General features: G+C 37.3%; 1 protein-coding gene across 1 annotated transcript in view; it reads right to left on the minus strand.

Moving 5' to 3' along the window:
* MORC1 (MORC family CW-type zinc finger 1) overlaps positions 1 to 18,857 on the minus strand; it is a 187,349-nt gene that overhangs the window by 152,632 nt on the left and 15,860 nt on the right. Inside the window, exons 7-8 of the mRNA XM_043993486.1 lie at positions 7,388 to 7,544; positions 5,934 to 6,039 (exon numbers count right to left, since the gene is read on the minus strand). Of these exons, the coding sequence (XP_043849421.1) occupies positions 5,934 to 6,039; positions 7,388 to 7,544 (263 nt within the window). The remainder of the gene's footprint in view (positions 1 to 5,933; positions 6,040 to 7,387; positions 7,545 to 18,857) is intronic.

The raw sequence follows: 18,857 nt of genomic DNA on the forward strand, positions 1-18,857 counted from the left end.
GTCTCTGGCTAAGCTTGTTGATAGAAAACAAAGTTGAACAAGATATGTAGTAGATAGAGAACTGAACTCTATGGATATGGTCAGCTAGAGTTGAGTTCAAATCCCTCCAGCTTTGTATACAGTATCTTGTACTGTTTTTCTAAACCAGCCAGACAGGAAGCTTCCTGAAGGAAGAAGCTATACACTGCTTCACTTTGCATCGTCATCAGAACCAAAGACAGTAATATACCCAAAGGGGACATTCAACAAATACCTTCTGGATGAAAGAATTACCTCTACTTCATTTCTCATGTAATTTTTTTTAAAAAAAACATGAAAAATGAAATTTATGGCAGGAGAGGAAGCCAACTTTATTTTGCGTCCAAATATCTTAAATTGTATTTTTCTTACAATTTTCTTTAATTGGCCAAATAAACACTTTGTTGGATTAGAAATGCAGCAGGAAGCCCTGTCCTGCTACCTTAACCCTTTTATTCGACTCCCCTAAGAACCACTATTTCCAGATTGAAAAAAAATGTCTAAGTACATGAATAATTAAAAATCCCAGTTAGTGGGAAATATGAATAATCCACCTTTTGTATTTTGTATTGGAGCTTGACTGCCAACTAATTCTCCAAACCAAGATCACTACAGGAACAGAGGCACAGAACAATACTCATTCAAACAGAACTTCTGCAGGTGGACAGTTATTCCTTCCAAACAGTCCCGGCTCCATGAAAAAGCACAAAAATCAACCCTATTAATCTACTGAAATTATTATTCACCATTGTGTTACACTGATTAGGCTTTTATGTAGTATTAGAAAAGCAAATAATTTCAAATCAATTCTTCCCTCCCCATATTACTTAATTTAGGGAGGCCCACATACTCAAAATATTAGGCTATCTCAATACACTCTATTGATGTTACATTTGCACAGCAATTTTATATATTAATTTTAGTAATAGGTTTTCAGCAAGTGGCAGCTATGGAAGGCTTAGGCAGCAGGTTCAATGATCTGGGGCTTCAGGTCCTATTTTCTAAGTCACCACTCACTGCCTTCCTTCCTCTCCCAGCCCTGTCCCTACCTTTGCTGACCTCCAAGCTATGCCTCCTCCAGTGCTGGCTCATACTGGAATTTCCTTCACTGTCTGGGACCTCCTTGTCCTGGAACAGCCTACCATGCCCATGCCTACTCACTATGAAATATCCCTCCACTTGGCTTACTCCCCTTTCTCCCCTTTCTGAATTATTCTTGAAGCCTCCATTTTGTGAAGAAGCCCAGGTGGCTCTACCTTCATTTCCCCCTAGCCCAGTTCTTCACTCTCATGACTTCATAACCATACCTCCATGCTGAGTACCACACTCTACCCCTCCACCAGTTTGTGAGCTTTTGTGTGTCTTGTCTTCCTGGATTCAAATATAAGCTCCTTGAGGACAGGGACGCTTTCCTTTTTGTTTGTATTTGTATTCCAGTGCTTAGCATAGTACCTGGCATATAGTAAGTGCTTAATAAGCACTTCTTTCTTTCCTTCCTTCCCTCTTTCTTTCCTTCCTTCCTTTCTTCTTCAGCTGATCCACTGCATTCTGTGTCCATCACAGAATCATAGAATACAAGAATTGGAAGTGATCTTTAAAGGTTCTCTATTCCAACCACTTCCAAAGCATGAAACCATGTGGTAACATCCCCAACAAGTGGTTTTCCAGCTATCACTTAAAGTGGCAGAGAACACACTACCCACTGAGGTAACACATTCAAACTTTTGGAGAGTTCTAATTAATAGTAATCTCTTCCTTATAATGATCCAAAATCTTTCACCATGGAACTTCCACCCCATAAACCTAGTTCTGTCTTCTGAGGCTGAGCAGAAGCCCAATTCCTCTTCCGGTGGACAATCCTTCAGACATGTGAACATAGATACTTTATCTCCTCCCAGTCTCCTCTTCTTTGGCTTTCCTAAAACTGTTCATCACTCCTTAAAAGAGCCAAACAATGTATCCTTATATGACAATGCCTGACCCTTGTACATGTCTTACCAGGGAAGAGCACAGTACTAAGAGTACCCTTCTCCTTCTAGACACTATATTTCTACTTATGAAACCTAATATTACATTAGCTTTTTTGGTCTGTACATCAAACTGTTAAAGTATACTGAGTCTTAAATTCAGGATAACTCTTGGGTCTTTTTCATATGAACTTGTCTTGTTCATCTGTACACCCTAGCTAGCCATCTATCCAGGCATCTTTCCATCTGTCTGCCATCATGCATCTGGCTCCTTGGCCAATGAGCATTTTTTAAATCAATTTCTCTGGGCACAATAACCAATTCAATCATATTATTTCTGGAAAAGGCATTGTCTTCTCTATATATCAACTCACCATCTCTGCTACTTCCCATGACAAAATTCCCTTCTCTGGCATTCCTTTATATGTGGTGTCTTTTAAATTTGTGCAGGTCAAGGACTATTAGTATTTCTCTATTTGTATCCCTAGCACCTAGCATATTACCTGGAATATTTTGTTATTTTTGTTCAATTGTGTCCAATTCTTGATGACTTCATTTGGGGCTTAACAAAAATAATGGAGTGCTTTGCCATTTTCTTCTCTAGCTCACTTTTACAGATGAGGAAACTGAGGCAAACAGGGTTAAATGACTTGCCCAGGGTCGCACAGCAGTGTCTGAGGCAAGACTTGAATTTCAGAAAATGAAAATGGCACTCTATCCACTGTACCACCCAGCTGCCCTGCCTGGAATATAATAAGTACTTCATTTTTTTTTCATTTATTCATCCATTTCTTAACTATCTTGTATTTGCACCTTTTTTAACCTAAACATAGCACAGTAGAAAGAGCCTCCAGAGTCATGGTTCAAATCCAACCTTGTGATAGTTTCTACCTGTGTGACCTTTGTCCAGTCACTAACCTCTATTTGCTTTACTCTCCTCATCTGGAAAATGAGGTTTAATGGGATGGCCTCGTTATAAATCTTTGATACTATGTTTTTACCCTTATGTTGTTCATCTTTCTACATTCAGACCAGCATTCCAGCTGTTGGAGGTATTTCTGGATTCTGGATCTGTAGCTTCAGATCATCAATAAATTAATTAGGCATGCCATTTTGGCTTCATCTATCTCTGATAAAAACGTTAAATAAAACCAGATCAACTATAAAGCCCTGTGGCTCTCCAGAAGAGACCTCTATTCAGTCTGAATCAGTTAAACAAGCATTGAATTAAAGCCTGGCACATTCAGGGCACTATGCTAGTTAGGCCCTGGAGACCAAAAAAAAAAAAAAAAAAGACAGTAAGTCACTGTCTTAGAATATATATTTTACTGGGACTACAAGCATTTATTAAGTACCTACTATGTGTTGAACATGTAAATAAAAGATACATACAAATTAAATGCAAAATAACTAGGTGGGGCAGTGGATAGAGTGCCAGGCCTGGAGTCAGGAAGATCTGAGTGCAAATCTGATCTCAGACACTTCTTAGCTGTGTGATCCTGGGCAAGTCATTTAACCCTGTTTGCCTCATTTTCCTCATTTGTAAAATGAACTGTAGAAGGAAATGGCAAACCACTCCAGTATCTTTGCCAAGAAAACCCCAGATGAGGTCACAAAGAGTCAGACACAACTGAACAACAACAACTGAGAGTTGGGGGGTGTGTGGGGTGAATATAGGACTAACAACTAGGAGAATCAAGAGAGTCATGCTATTGGAGGTGACACTTAAGCTCATCCTTGAGGGGACCTAAATGCTCAGTGATTCAGTGCTGGGTTCTAACAGGCAGAGATGAGGAAAGAGCATTCCAGGAATGGGGGAATATCCCATGGAATAAAATGGAGGGAGGAGATGCAATGTCAAGTATGGAAAAAAGCAAATACATAATTTTGGCTAGAATGCACAGTATGAGAGGGGGAATAATGGATAATCTTAATAGAAAGAGTAGTTGAAGTCATAGTGTGAGATGCTTTAAATGCCAAACTGAGGAAATAGAAAGCCTTGAGGCAACTGAGAGCCATTGAAGCTTTTTGAGTAGAAAAGTGACTTGTACTTTAGAAATTTCATTTTAGCAGATTTATCAGCAATGGAAAAGGGAAAAGCTAGATACAGAGAGACCAAAGAGGACACTTTTGAAATGGTTTAAATGAAAGATGATGAAGTTCTGAAATACAAAGGTTATATTATGTGTGTATGTTGGGGGGTAAGGGGAATAGGTAGAAGAAATGGATGCCACAAACACTGTGTCAACATGACAGCTGACTAGAGAGAGAGGGGGGTAAGTGAAATAAGAAAGTCAAAGACAACTCCTAGACTTGGAACACAGATGATTAGAAGAATGGTGGTACCCTCAACCAAAATCAAGAAATTAAGAAGCGGCAGGTTTGGCAAAAAGATAATGGGTTCAATTAGGAGCATTTCAATTTGAAATGCCAATGGAGCATCCAGGTAGAAATGTCAAGCACAGAGTTATAAATGAGGGCCTGAAACTGTGGAGAGATATGTGGGGTAAATATTTATATTCAAGAGTCATCTTTATAGAAATGGGCCCATTAGGGGTCTGAAAGGATATAGTAAGAAGCGTTGTCAAAGGCCTCCCCCAAATCCAAGAATATGTTTGTGGCATGTCCCTGATTTACTAGGTTAATAACCCTTCCCATAAAACAAATTAGGTGCATGGTTTGACTGGTCCTCAATGAATCCATGCTGGCTCTTAGTGGCTACTACTTCCTTTCTAATAATTCATTTAATAATCTCTACCATGATTTTTCTATGAATTAATATTAAGCTTAATAGTCTATCCTGTGTAGAATCTCCTTGTTCCCCTGTTACAAAATTGGAACACTGGCCCTTTTCCTATGCTCTGGCATTTCTCCAATTTAAAATAATTCCTCAAGGAACATGGAATTGCCTCAGCAATCATCTCTGCAAATTCCTTCGGTCACATGGGAGATATTTCACCTGAGACAGATCATTTAAATACATTTAGAGAAGTCAGTTATTCTCTCCTCTTATCTCATTTACCTTAGGTTTCAACTCTACAATCTTCTTTCTTCCACATGCAGACTTCTAAAGAGTACAAGCTATGGATTCTACTCTTACCATCGATTCCATCCTTAATCCTCTTGATCTAGTTTCAACCCTGTCTTCTCTTTGAAGTTACACTCCTGAAGATCAGGAAGGATCTTCTAATCAGCAAAACCAATTGTCTTTCACAGAATAAGATAGCTGGAAGCAGGCATCAAATCCAATCCTCTGTAACATATCTGACAAGGGGTCATCTAGCTTTGGCCTGAAGTCTTCCAAAGAGGGGGAAGCCACTATCTCTTTCGGCAGTGCATTCTTACTTCTAGACTGCTGTGTTAGGAAATTATCCCCTGGCATTAAATTTCTGTTTGCCTCTTGGTTCTGACCTCTGGGGTCAAATAGTATAAATCTAGAAAAAACTCCTTAAATTGAGTCCAACCCCCTCATTTTTACCAATAACTGAGACACAGAAGGGTTAACTGATTTGCCCAGATTCACACAGTCAATATGGTCCAAAGAGGGATTTGAACCCAGATTTTTCTGACTCCAAATTCAGTACTCTATCCATTCTGCCATGCTGTGTCTAAGGGCCCCTGCTATTTCTTTCTCAAGAGAGAGAAAACAAAGCCCAACTCAAATGCCAATTCTTTCATGTAACCTTCCATGATTCATCATGTTGTGGACTTTTTCTCTTCCTTCAGATGTCACAAAACTATTTTGCACTATATATTTATTGGTTTTTATTAAATTATTAGTGCATGTCAGTTCCCTCCAGTTCACTACAAACTTCGTAAACACTGGTATAACATCTTATCTAAACTTTTTATGTCTCCCAGAACCTAGCAAAGTGTTCTGTACACAAAAGATACTTTATTCATGTTTGCTTATTTAAAGGCATCAGAGACACTTTCAACATTACTTACTCTTCAAGAACCCCAGCAATCAGAATATCTTCTTTGTTGGTTTTAATGTCCAGTTCTGGTTCTCCACTGATCATTAATTTCAAGTTATATATAACCACCAAAGTACCTGGTAGAATATCAGAAGTTTAGGTTGTCAATCTCTGTTTAAATATCTGAGAACTTCACTATCATGATAATCTCAAAAATCAAAAACAAAACAAAATGTTACAGGGCTAGTCTTTTAACTAGGTATTTTTAATCCTCCCCCTATCCACCATAGAGAAGTCCAATAAAGACACTGCTTATAGTGTATTCTTTTCTAAAAAATTAATATTAAGATAATGTTATAATATATATATATACACACACACATATATACACACAGAGGGTGGGCCAAGAGTCAAGAAGGGGTATGATGTTTTCATAACTTTCTGAAAATTATTTTTTCTTTATTTCTCACCATTTCCTAGATTTCATTTTTCACACATAATATAAATTCATTTCCTATATATACTGTATATGATTCTATGGAATTGTAAATTAAAAACAAAAAATAAAGTAGTTATTAAATATTCAATCCTGGACATATAAAATACTGTTATATTACAAATACTAATTATAACATTATTATATTAATAAAATAACATCTTTATATAAGACTTTTAAGAAGCAGAGTACACTTCCTCAGTAAAATCAAATGCAATAAACAGCATCTAAAAGCTCTTTGCTTATTTAGATGAAGATTGATAAGAAGCTAGCATAGTGAAATGACGTGCATTTTTTACAGAACAGATAAAAGTAGGGGAAAGGTGGAGGGGTGGAATTTGGGCTCTCTCATTGCACACTTGCCCTCACCCTCCCTCTCCCTCCCTCTGTATCTCTGTCTCTGTCTCTGTCTCTCTGTCTATTCCTTCCCCCCAACAACTTCCATTCTCCCCTATGACCTCCCCCTCCCACTTCTACCTCTTTTACTTTCCCTCTCATCTGACTGTCTCCCTTTCCCTGTTTATTGACTTATAAAACTACACATTAACATTATGTATGTTCTTTTACATTTGTATTTATTTTGTTAAATATTTCCCAATTGCATTTTGGTGTGGTTCCTACTACACTCAGAAGTGCTGTCCACTGCAATTCTCCACACTGTAGGGAACTCCTTTTCCCAAAGTGGTCAGCACCAGCTCTACTACTTAAGCAGCTAAGACAGTTGCCTGGGGACACCTAGAAATTGAGACTTGACCAGTGCCAACAGGCCAGTATGGTGAGCATTAAAGATGGGACTTGACTTCAGATTTTCTTGACCCTGAGCCTGGCATTCTAATAAACTATGCCATTTATATATTTTCTTAATATACAAACCAGATAAACTGCTACCCCATGGGAGGTTTCAAGGTCTGACTGATATATCCTTTAAATCTATGAGTACATTTTATAGTGTCTACTGTGTCAGACACTAAGTGATCTGATGATCTTACCAGATTTTCTATAGATCATGTCAAACTGCTGCATTAATTCTGCCTCAGTTGTAAAGGGAGAATATTTTTGAATTATAGATATTTCCTCAGAGAATTTCTTGGGGTCTGTGATGGATTCTTTGGTTTCTGAAGACCATGACGGCATGGGAACTATGACCTGCAAAAATACACAAACACTGTTAGATGATGAGGACCTATAACGTTAATATTTGCAATAAAAAAGTTATAATTATCTGATCCTAATCTGGCAAACTCTAGGTAACCCTGAATCCAAGCAATCTAGAAAGCTCAATATTTTTTAACTTTGTGGGTTTTTTTTTCCAAAAGGACAGTGTTATTAGAAGACTAGTAGTAGACCCAGCAAAAATTATAATTCAAATTTATTTAGAGTTTAAAGTTTACAAAACATTTCCTACATATCTCATTTATGCTTACAAAAAAAGTTGTAAAGTAGGTACTAAAGGTATGATTATTATCATTTTTCAGTTAAAGAAATTCAAGCTCAGGGGACTTATCAATGGCCACATGGGTAATAAGTTGTACAGGCAGGAATTGAACCCAGTGTTCCCTGACACCAAGTCTAACACTCTGTCCACTAGGCCGTATCAAACTGGCCTGGATATTCAAGGATTTGCAGTAGACTGGATGAACTAGAGACTCCAATGCAAGGAGGCAAATTAGGATGGTCTTACAAACAGAATGTAGCTCTGCAATGGTACAGATCAAATGTGTCAAACATGCGGCCTGCTCAAACACTCCGCGGTGTGGCTGGAACCAGATGAAAATGTAATTGGGAAATATTAAACAAAATAAAAATGGGACGGAACATAAATAATGTTGATTTGTGGCCTATAACTTTAATGGCTCTCCTTTCTATTAAAAAAATAACAGATAAAAGGGACATTCAGGATGCAATACTAATGAACAAGATGTCCTTTGATCACAAATAATTCATTAAACACCTACTGCCAGTTAAGGTGATAGGTACTATGGATACTTTTTAAAGTGAAAATCCCTGCCCTCAGGGAGCTTACATTTTATAAGAAGAGAAAATAGATACATATGCAAACATATAAAGATATATACAGAGTAATTTTTGTAGGAAGTTACTTGCAAGCAGAGGATCAGGAAAGGCTATCAGATTTGGCAATTAAGAAATCATGAATCATTGTTGATAGTGCAGTTGCAGTTGGTTCATGAGGCTTGAAGCCAAGTTGCAAAGAGAGAGGAAAAGAAGTCAACCAATAAACATTTATTAAGCACCTACTACGTGCTAGGCATTACGAACGGGGGAGACAATATGCAGACAAATATATACAAAGCAAGCTATACAGGAGAAATAGGAATTAATTAACAGAGGGAAGGGACTAGAATTAAGAGCAGTGGGGGAAGGCTTCCAGTCAAATATGGGATTTTAGTTGGGCTTTAACATGGAAGCACTGAGTATAGATGATTTTTTAATTAGTTTAGGTAAGAAGGAGATGAAGGATCTAGGATGATATTAGGATGAGAGCTTTGAGGTAGAAGAACCTAATAAGAATTTTTTAAGGATAAGTAGAGACATGAGTGTGTCTTTAGACAGTGGTGATTCAATCAGCAGAGAAGAAGATATTGAAGATTATATAGGACTATGAGGGAATTCTGAAGGAGAAGACAGGAAGAAATAGAATGAAGGGCATATATAGTAGTAGAGGCCTTTGTGAAGAGAAAGGTCACTTCTTCATGGAGTAGAGGAAGAAAAAAATGAAGGGGGGGGTGATATCAAGTAGTTTTCAGATATAAAAAAGGAGAAAAGAGGGAATTCAGTGCCAAACATCTGTTGATGTTTTTTTCATTACAGCATAAGGTAAGGTCCTCATCTGAAAGGGTGAGAAAGTGAATGATTTGGGGGGTTTTAGAAGAGAAGATCTGGAAGAGCCTCTATGGTTGGTGGAATAGAGAATCATTTAGGGAGCAGTAAATAGCACTGCCTTACTATGGTGAGGGCCCAGTTGAGATTAGATTATATACATTTATAGTAAACCCTGCTCAAAGGCACATTTTCCTTCAATTCTATTCAGCAGAACATGAAAAGGAATAGATAAGGTGAATGTTAGAGTAATCCAAAATTGGGGTTTGGCAAGGAGTAAGCATTGATAAGACAAGAAGGCAAGCTAGGTGATAGTAGCAGAAAGCATAGAGGAGTTAAAATAGTTAATTATAGAGTCAAGATTGAGAAGGAAAGTAAAGTTAGATCAAGGGTAGATGGCCCAGGAGAGTATTGAGGAATAGAGGGAATGGAGATTATGTTAAAAATAAATTAAATTAGGGGGCAGCTAGGTGTTGCAGTGGATAGAGCACCAGCCCTGGAGTCAGGAGGACCTGAGTTCAAATGCGGCCTCAGACACTTGACACTTACTAGCTGTGTGACCTTGGGCAAGTCACTTAACCCTCATTGCCCAACCAAAAAAAATTAATAAATTAAATTAAATTAAATAATAAATAAATTTATACATTTGGAAAGATTAAAATATGAGACATTTTTATGGGTAAAGGAATTTCAGAGCTTTGGATTGTGAAAGCAGAGTATTCATGGGTGATGGCAAGATCAAGGTCATGACCATCCTTATATGTGGCTCACGGGAGTAAAGAAGTTGATCATGGGAGTTGAAGAGATTGAAGACCTGGGAGACTGAAGTGTTTGAAGAAGTATCTGCATGCATGTTGAAATCCCATAGTACAAGGGAAGAGGTAGGGTACAGAAGAAGATTGAGTCAGGTATATTCCTTATGTAAGGAAGTTCAGGAACCCAAAGAGTAAAACATGATAGAGGGCATTTGGAGGAGAATGAATAAAAAGAGGAACAGAAAACTCACTGTTTCATTGACTGACTGATGTGTAATAGAGACTACCTGAATAGAAGAAAGAGATAGGTAATGAACCCAGGAAAAAAGATCATAAATAAAGCACAGGGGAATTATTTAGTTTAATTATTTTGACATCTGCTAGGGCTCTCTCTCTCTGCCCAAAGCAGGGCAAGTGATAAATTCTTGGCTTGCCTTATTGATCATTTCATTCATCAAAACACAGATCAAGCCTTGGTGGTTTTCTTATTTCTCATGGCATAATTGTGTTTCACTATGCATATTTGTTACAAGGTGGTGGGGGAGGGGTGTTAGTATGTGAGAGGAGGGGATGTAGGAGAGAGAGAAAATAAATGCTTGTTAATTGGGTGAAATGTAATTTTTAAAAGGACAGCAAGCAACAAGGCTAATTGCTATTCCAGAACAAAGAAAAACTGGTTTGTGAAGTAGAAATGATAGGAATCCAAAGAGAGAAATGAGCACTCAAGTTTAGAACCTGTGATACAGAAAGAAGGGAAAGCTTGGAATAGTTATATACATTCCCCTCATTTAAGGGAGAACAGATTCTGAAGGGTTCAGAGAAAGGATTAGAAGAATCATGTCCTAAAGTATGATGAAAAGTTATTTTGAAATAGAAATAATTATAATAAGAGAGAAAAAAGGAAAATAAGAAGACATACATCTGTATTTTTTCTTTGATATTTTTTCTTAATAAAAAGAATTATTTTTCAGAAAGGGCAGAATGCCATCCTGTTTAGGATTTAAGGAGAAAGAGCTCATGCTCCCTGAGAACCTCCCAATTAGACCTGCAAAGGATGAGGGCCAGCCAACTTTTCTTGATTCTGGGTTATGTCACAGCCCACATGAAGTTAAACAGGAGAAAGTAAGGACTGAAGACTAACTTTGTGGCTACTGAGCACTGGAGCTATACTAAGTCAATATGAAGATACAGGAGGAAAACCATTGGATTTGGAATCAAAAGACATGGGTTCAAAATGTAGTCAAGCTGAGCCAAGATGGCGGAGAGAAACCAGCAAGTTGCCTGAGCTCTCCTTCAGTTCCCTCAAAAAGAACATTAAATCAAGCCTCTAAATGGATTCTGAAACTACAGAACCTACAAAAAGACAGAGAGACACAATCTTCCAACCTGAGATAATTTAGAAGACTTCAGGAAAGGTTGGTCTCACTTGGGCAAAAGGGGAGCGCAGCACACCACAGTGCAGCACAGCATGGAGGGGGTCTGGGAAAGTCAGCAGGAAGCTCTAGGCCACAGCCGACCAACTGAGGCCCCGTGATCCTGGCTCAGGAAGCTGGTGGCACAGCAGGCCAGGTGAGATCCACCAGCACCAGCTGAGAGGTCAGGCTGCCAGCTAGAGGGCCCCCCATAGGTCAGGCGCCACAAGTCCTGGCCATTCCAGCATCAGGAGCAAGCCCAGGGAGCAAGCCCAGGGTGGTGAGAAATCCACAAGCCATAGAGGCCTCAGAGTAGAAAGCTTGTGACACAGCCCTTATCCCCCAGCATAAGAAGCTTGAAACAGTGACCCTGCTGGTGCCCCAGGAGCAGACTTCAACTTATTTATTTATTTAGTTAGTTTTTTTTGGTGAAGCAATTGGGGTTAAGTGACTTGCCCAGGGTCACACAGCTAGTAAGTGTCAAGTGTCTGAGGCCAGATTTGAACTCAGGTCCTCCTGAATGCAGGGCTGGTGCTTTATCCACTGCGCCACCTAGCTGCCCCTCAGACTTCAACTTAAAAAAATAATAATAAGCTGCAATAAGAGTAAGAAACAAAAAAGAGCTCTTACCATTGAGAGTTTCTGTGTCAACAAAGAAGAGCTAAACACAAACTTGCATGAGAACAATACTCTCAAATTGCCTACATTTGAAGCCTCAAGAGGGAAGATGAATTGGTCTCAAGACCAAAAAGCCTTCTGGGAAGAACTCAAAAAGGATTTAAAAAATCAATTGAGAGAGGGGCAGCTAGGTGGCACAGTGGATAGAGCACTGGCCCCTGGAGTCAGGAGGACCTGAGTTCAAATCTGGCCTCAGACACTTGACACTTACTAACTGTGTGACCCTGGGCAAGTCACTTAACCCCAATTGCCTCCCCCTCCCCCAAAAAAATCAATTGAGAGAGGTAGAAAAAAAATGGGGAGAGAAATGAAAGCAACACAAGAAAATTATAAAAAAAAAAGAATCAGCCACTTAGAAAAGGAAGTACAAAGAACCAGCAGCTTGGAAAAGGAAGCACAAAGATTGAAGAAAACAATTCCTTAAAAAATTCATTTGGCCAAATGGAAAAGGAGGTACATAATGTCACTGAAGAAAACAATGCCTTAAAAATTCGAATTGGACAGCTGGAAGCTAATGACTCCATGAGACACTAGGAATCAATCAAACAGAATCAAACGAATGAAAAAATAGAAGAAAATGTTAAATATCTCATTGGAAAGACAACTGACATGGAAAATAGATCCAGGAGAGACAATTTGAGAATTATTGGGCTGGCTGAAAGCCATGATCAGAAAAAGAGTCTAGACCCCATATTTCAGGAAATTATCAAGGAGAACTGCCCTGATATTATAGAATCAGAGAATAAAATCTGGGAAATGATTTTTAGAGTCAGTATTTCTGAGAAAGGCCTCATTTCTAAAATACATCAGGAACTACATCAAATTTATAAGAATCCAAGTCATTCCCCAATTGAGAAATGGTCCAAGGAAATGAATAGGCAGTTTTCTGATGAAGAAATCAAAGCTATTTATTGTCATATGAAAAAATGCTCTAAATCACTATTTATTACAGAAATGCCAATTAAAACAACTCTGAGCTACCACCTGACACCTATCAGATTGGCTAGTATGACAAAAAAATAAAATAATAAATGTTGGAGAAGCTGTGGGAAAATTGGAACACTAATGCATTGTTGGTGGAGCTGAGAACTGAACCAACTATTCTGGAGATCAATTTGGAATTATGCCCAAAGGGCTATATAGCTGTGCATACCCTTTGACCCAACAATACCATTATTAGGTCTTTTTCCCAAAGAGATCATAAAAAGGGAAAAGGACCCACATGTACAAAAATATTTATAGTTGCTCTTTTTGTGGCAGCAAGGAATTGGAAATTGAGGGCATGCCCATCAACTGGGCAATGGTTGACCAAGTTGTAGTATATGAATGTAATGGAATACTATTGTGCTGTAAGAAATGATGAACAGGCAGATTTCAGAGAAACCTGGAAGGATTTACATGAACTGATGCTGAGTCAGATGAGCAGAACTAGGAAAACATTGTACACAGTGTCAACAACATTGTTTGTTGATCAATTGTGATAGACTTGACTCTTCTCAGAAATACAATGGTCCAAGATAGTTCCAAAGGACTCATGATGGAAAATGCTCTCCAAATCCAGGAAAAAAAAAGAACTATGGAATCTAGATGCAGAGTGAACCATACTATCTCTATTTTTTTTCTTTTTTGAGGTTTTTTTTCTTTTTTGCTCTGATTCTTCTTTCACAGCATGACTAATACAGAAATATGTTTAATGTGACTATACATATATAACCTATATTGGATTGCTTGCTGTCTTGTGGAGGGGGAAGGGAGGGGAGGGAGTTAGAAAAAATTGAAACTAGAAATCTTATAAAAACAAATGTTGCAGACTATCTCTACATGTAACTGGAAAATAATAAAGTACTTTTATGGAAAAAGGGGCATCATGAAAATAATATATAAATGTGTATATACATTTTAAATATATTCACAAAATATATATTTGTAAATAAAAAAAAACTGTCACACTACTTACTATCCATTAGACTGTCCTCCTCTATCTCTGCTCCACTTTCCAAATTATTGGAGAGAATCAAGTGTGTCTAAGCACACACACACACACACACACACACACACACAGAAGAACTTCAACATAGAAATGGGGAAATAAGGTTCTGAAGAAGAAGACAGGAATCCTGACCTGTGTCAGGAGGTTGAAATAATGTTACACAGAGGAAAAAAACAAAGAAGAAACACTAAACATTTAGAATGGATTAATAGAAACAAGACTCCTTAAAGAAGGGGGAGGCTAAACCTTCAAGGAGGAAGCAACTACTTAAGTTCCAAGGAATAATGATTATAGTTCGTAGAACTATTGTTGGAAGGAATCTCAGAGCATTATAGAATCATAGATTTAGAAATGGAAGGGATCTTAGACGCCACTGAGTCCAACTCCCTTATTTTATAGATGAGGAAACTGAGGCACAGAGAAGTTAATTGACTTTCTTGGGGTCCTAAAGCTAGTAGGTTTCCAAAGTAGGGTTTTAATTCACATCTTCTTGACTCCTAGACCTGAGGTCTAGTTACAATGCCACCAAGCTTGTGGATGTCATCACATCCAAACCCTTCATGTTACAGACAAGGAAAAATGAAAACTATAGAAAAAGTTCTTAGCTTGCTTTAATGATCACTTCTTCTGTCAAAAAATTGGGGAAACATCAAAGAGAACTTCTATGAGACTGAATCGCAGCAAGAAAAATGATGAGGAGAGTGACTGAAGCTGTGATTTCAATGGCCTCGCACCTAGCTTCTTAAACTGTGCATTGCAACCCCATATGGGGTTGTGTAACTCAATGTGGGGGTCGAGAAAAATTTAGCAATAGTAAAAGGGCATGTATCCCTATTTTATATACCTATATACCTGGGGTTGTAGAATAATTTCTCAGGCAAAAAGGAGTTGCAAGTGGAAAAAGTTTAAGAAGCCCTGGTCTAGCAAATTCTTGGAGGAGAAAAATCCTCCTGATGGGGGTTGGCACCTTCTTTTCAAATTATAGTTTTAGAGAGTTGCTTAGAACACTAAGAGGTTGATTACCTCTCACCTAGGGTCACAACGCTAGTCAGGGGTAGGAAAACAACAAAGAAGAAATGGTTGCTAAGGAAGAAAAGACTGTAACCTTTAGGGAAAGTAACTACTCCACCTTAGTGGCCTGTGACAGAGGACGACAGCAAAGCTGGACACTGTGCGAGACATACTAGACTGTGAGCAACTTGAGAGCAGGGACTAGCTTTTCCCTTTCTTTTTATCACTAGTACTTAGCACCGTGCTTGGTATATAGTAGGTGCTTAATAAATGATTATTGACTGACTGACAAATCCTAGATTTGGGAAGACCACAGTGCACAGAGAACAAATGGGTACAGGTAGGATCCACTAGCCTAAAACTCTATAGGGAAAAGCAGCTTGAGATAGATGGCAAGCTCTAAAGAATGAAACTGTAAAGAGGCAAAGGGTAAGGATGTTATGAGGAGGGGGGCTGCCTAAGAGATCAATCTGGATACAATAAAACTCATGACTCATACAGAAGATGAAAACAAAAACAGGCAGAGAAGTATAAATACAAAGGGATGAAAGATCATGTTAGAACTATGAGAGAAACCTTAAAGATTAGATGAACTGAGTTGGGCAATGAAATAAGTTTTTTGTTATTGTTGCTGTTTTCTTTTTTTTTTCCATACAGTTATATTGGAGAAAAGAGAAGAATTAAGGGAGAGAGAGAGAGAATCCCTGCTTAGAGTAAATATGATTTTGATAAAAGAAAATAGAGGAAAAAATGGAGAGAAAATAGAACTGTTCAACTCTTACTTTGTATATGTGTTTTCTCTGTCAAGGAAAATAAACTTTGGACTGGAAAGAAAAGAACAAATATGGCTAATGAAGAGATAAATCCAACAGAAGTAGAAAGATGGTAAGAAAACACCAAGCTACCCCTAATGAGATCAAGTGACCAAATGACCTATATCCCCAGATTCTGAAAGAAGTGGCTGATGTAATTGCTGATCATCAGTATTATTTTTAAATTTAATATTTATTATAAACATAATAATATCAACAAAGATGCATAACCAAAAATAATACCATTCAATTAATTCATTTTATAAGTGGTATATACATTTAATAGATTATTACAACAACAAAAACAACCTGAAATCAAACACGGAGTAATTTTAATGATCAAGTTTGTCCAAGAAAAAGAGATAAGTAAAAGCCTCCATCCCTTCCCCCACCTTTGCAAGAGATGGATACAGAGACAATGGGTTTGTCAGCATTGATAAGTTGGATAATTTTACTCAACTCCTATTTTTCTCTTTCTTTTTTGTTATAAGGGTAATCTCTCTGGATAGGTAAGGGAGAAAGCACATGTTTGGAAATGAAAATAAGGTGAAAATAAAAGTATCAATGATTTTTTTTTTAGTGAGGTAATTGGGGTTAAGTGACTTGCCCAGGGTCACACAGCTAGTAAGTGTTAAGTGTATGAGGACGTATTCCTGAATCCAGGGCTGGTACTCTATCCACTGTGCCACCTAGCTGCCCCCTCAATGATATTATTAAAAGGAAAGAATATTACATAAAATTTAGCATTTAAAAGAAAAGAACTAAACAAATTAACAGACTACAAAGTAGAAATATGATTGCTCTCTGTCATTTTCCCAGTATCAGGGGTTCTATTACATTAACCAGATAGATTAGATAGATAGATAGATATTATACACAGTTATAATAAATGTAAGTGGTTTGGGTTCTGCTAATCTTGCTTTTTTGTGTCTTTTTAAAAAAATTTCCTTATATTAATAATTATAATTTTCTGGCACAGTAATATTCTATTATATTAATTCATAATATTCTCATTCTTCAATTGCTGAACATCTAATTTGTTTGCAATTATTTCACTACTGCAAATAACTATAGATATAAATATAAATAACTGTAGCTATAAATATTTTGTACAGATTCTTTGTATTATATTTTTAAGATAAAGTCCTATTAATGGAGTCATTGGGTCAAAAGGAATAATTAGTGTTTCACTATATTGCTGTACAAAAAGTTTGCACCAACCAACAAGCCCCACTAGCAAAATATCAGTGTGTCTATTTCACTGTACTCCTGACAATATTAAATCCTATCATTTGGGGGGAATCTATTTTTCCCATTCCAGTTGGTGAAGGGAAGTATATTTTAAGGTTATACTGATTTACATTGCTCTGGTTACTAGGGAATTTGAGCACCTTTTATGTATTTATTAATAATTTGTATTTTCTCCTTTGATAATTATTCATTCATATCTCTGGACAACTGCACTACTAAGAAGTACTTATCAGAATTATAGATATGTATCAATTTCTTGTAGATTCTGAATGTCAGTCCTTTATTTTATGTGGTTCCTACAAATAATTTCTGCCCTTCTATTTCTTTGCTTTTCCCTTTAAAGATACTGCTTTTTGTTGTGCAAAACCCTTTTTATCTCTGTAAACATAAAACCACTGATGTTTTCTGAACAATTCCTTCCATTAGATTGAAATACTCCTCTCTATAATGGAGATAAATATACTATTCCTTTTTCTTCCAGATTTTTGTGTGAACATTTTCTCCTTTTCAATAAGTTCTACAATTGTTAGGTTTATCTTTTCTTCAATCATTCGACTGGAATAAAAAATATTCTTATCATTGCAAATATTCTTATAATTTCCATTATTTAACCAAACTTGACATAAAACTACTCTAAACAAAGCCCTTCTTTTATAATAATAATTAGTTTCTTTAACTTGGACTTCTCTTTTGCCAAATATAGTACTATACCTTGGAATTACCTTGGTCCCATACTTTTCATTTGTCTCCCATCCCTTTTTCTTTTTCACTGAAATATCCTTCTGAAATTTTCTCTCTCTCCCCCTGCTTCCCCCCACTCTCTCTCTGACAGAGGGATCATCTCTACAGGTTGATCACTTAGACAAAGGTATTCTTCATTCACTTTGTATTAAGGCAAACTCTAGAGAGATTTTGTTTAGGAGATTCTACAGTGATCTGAAATTTAAACAATAAGTACAATGTTATCTGTAAATAGGAATAACTGGAAGACTTAGTCTTCTATAGGGGACCCTTCTCTTCAACCTGAGTTACACATCCTTCATGACAGCAGCAAATAATAGTGGTGAGAATGTCTCCCTGTTTTCTGCTTTGCTTGACATTAATGATCTGAGAATATTTCTGTTGTTTTATCTTTCAAGGTATCTTATAGTGGAAAGAGCATTGGCTATGGAATCAGAGGACCTGGGTTCAAGTCTCCCCACTGACACTTAGGACCTGGGTGACCTTGAGCACTTAACTTTCCTGACCTATTTCCTCATCTGTAAAATGAGGGCTTTGAAGTAAGTGGCCCTTGAGTTCCCTTCCAGATGGAGGTCTATGATTCTATGAATCCTATATAATGCTGATACATGAATGGTAAATATACTGAGTGGGAGAGCCTTTAAGGTCATTTTATTTTATTTGAATCAGTTTTTTTATAGTTAACAACTCTGTCCCTTATGTCTCTGGCACATATACTTAGATACATAATTCAGTTTCAACAAACACGTACAAAACATTGTGCTAGGAACCCAAAGAGACACAAACATAAACACATCGTGGCCCCTGCACTCAGGAGTATATGCGAAGAACTGTCACAAAAATTATTATGTTATCATCATAAGTCTATAAGAAAAATACGGAATTACTGTTATAGTTCCACAATCAGTAAAAGATTAGAAAATTGCTTAGGAGTTCCATGTCCTTTAAAAATAAACAAACAAAACTACTCA

The sequence above is a fragment of the Dromiciops gliroides genome, chromosome 3 (genome assembly GCF_019393635.1).
Source record: "Dromiciops gliroides isolate mDroGli1 chromosome 3, mDroGli1.pri, whole genome shotgun sequence".
NCBI classification, from domain to species: domain Eukaryota; kingdom Metazoa; phylum Chordata; class Mammalia; order Microbiotheria; family Microbiotheriidae; genus Dromiciops; species Dromiciops gliroides.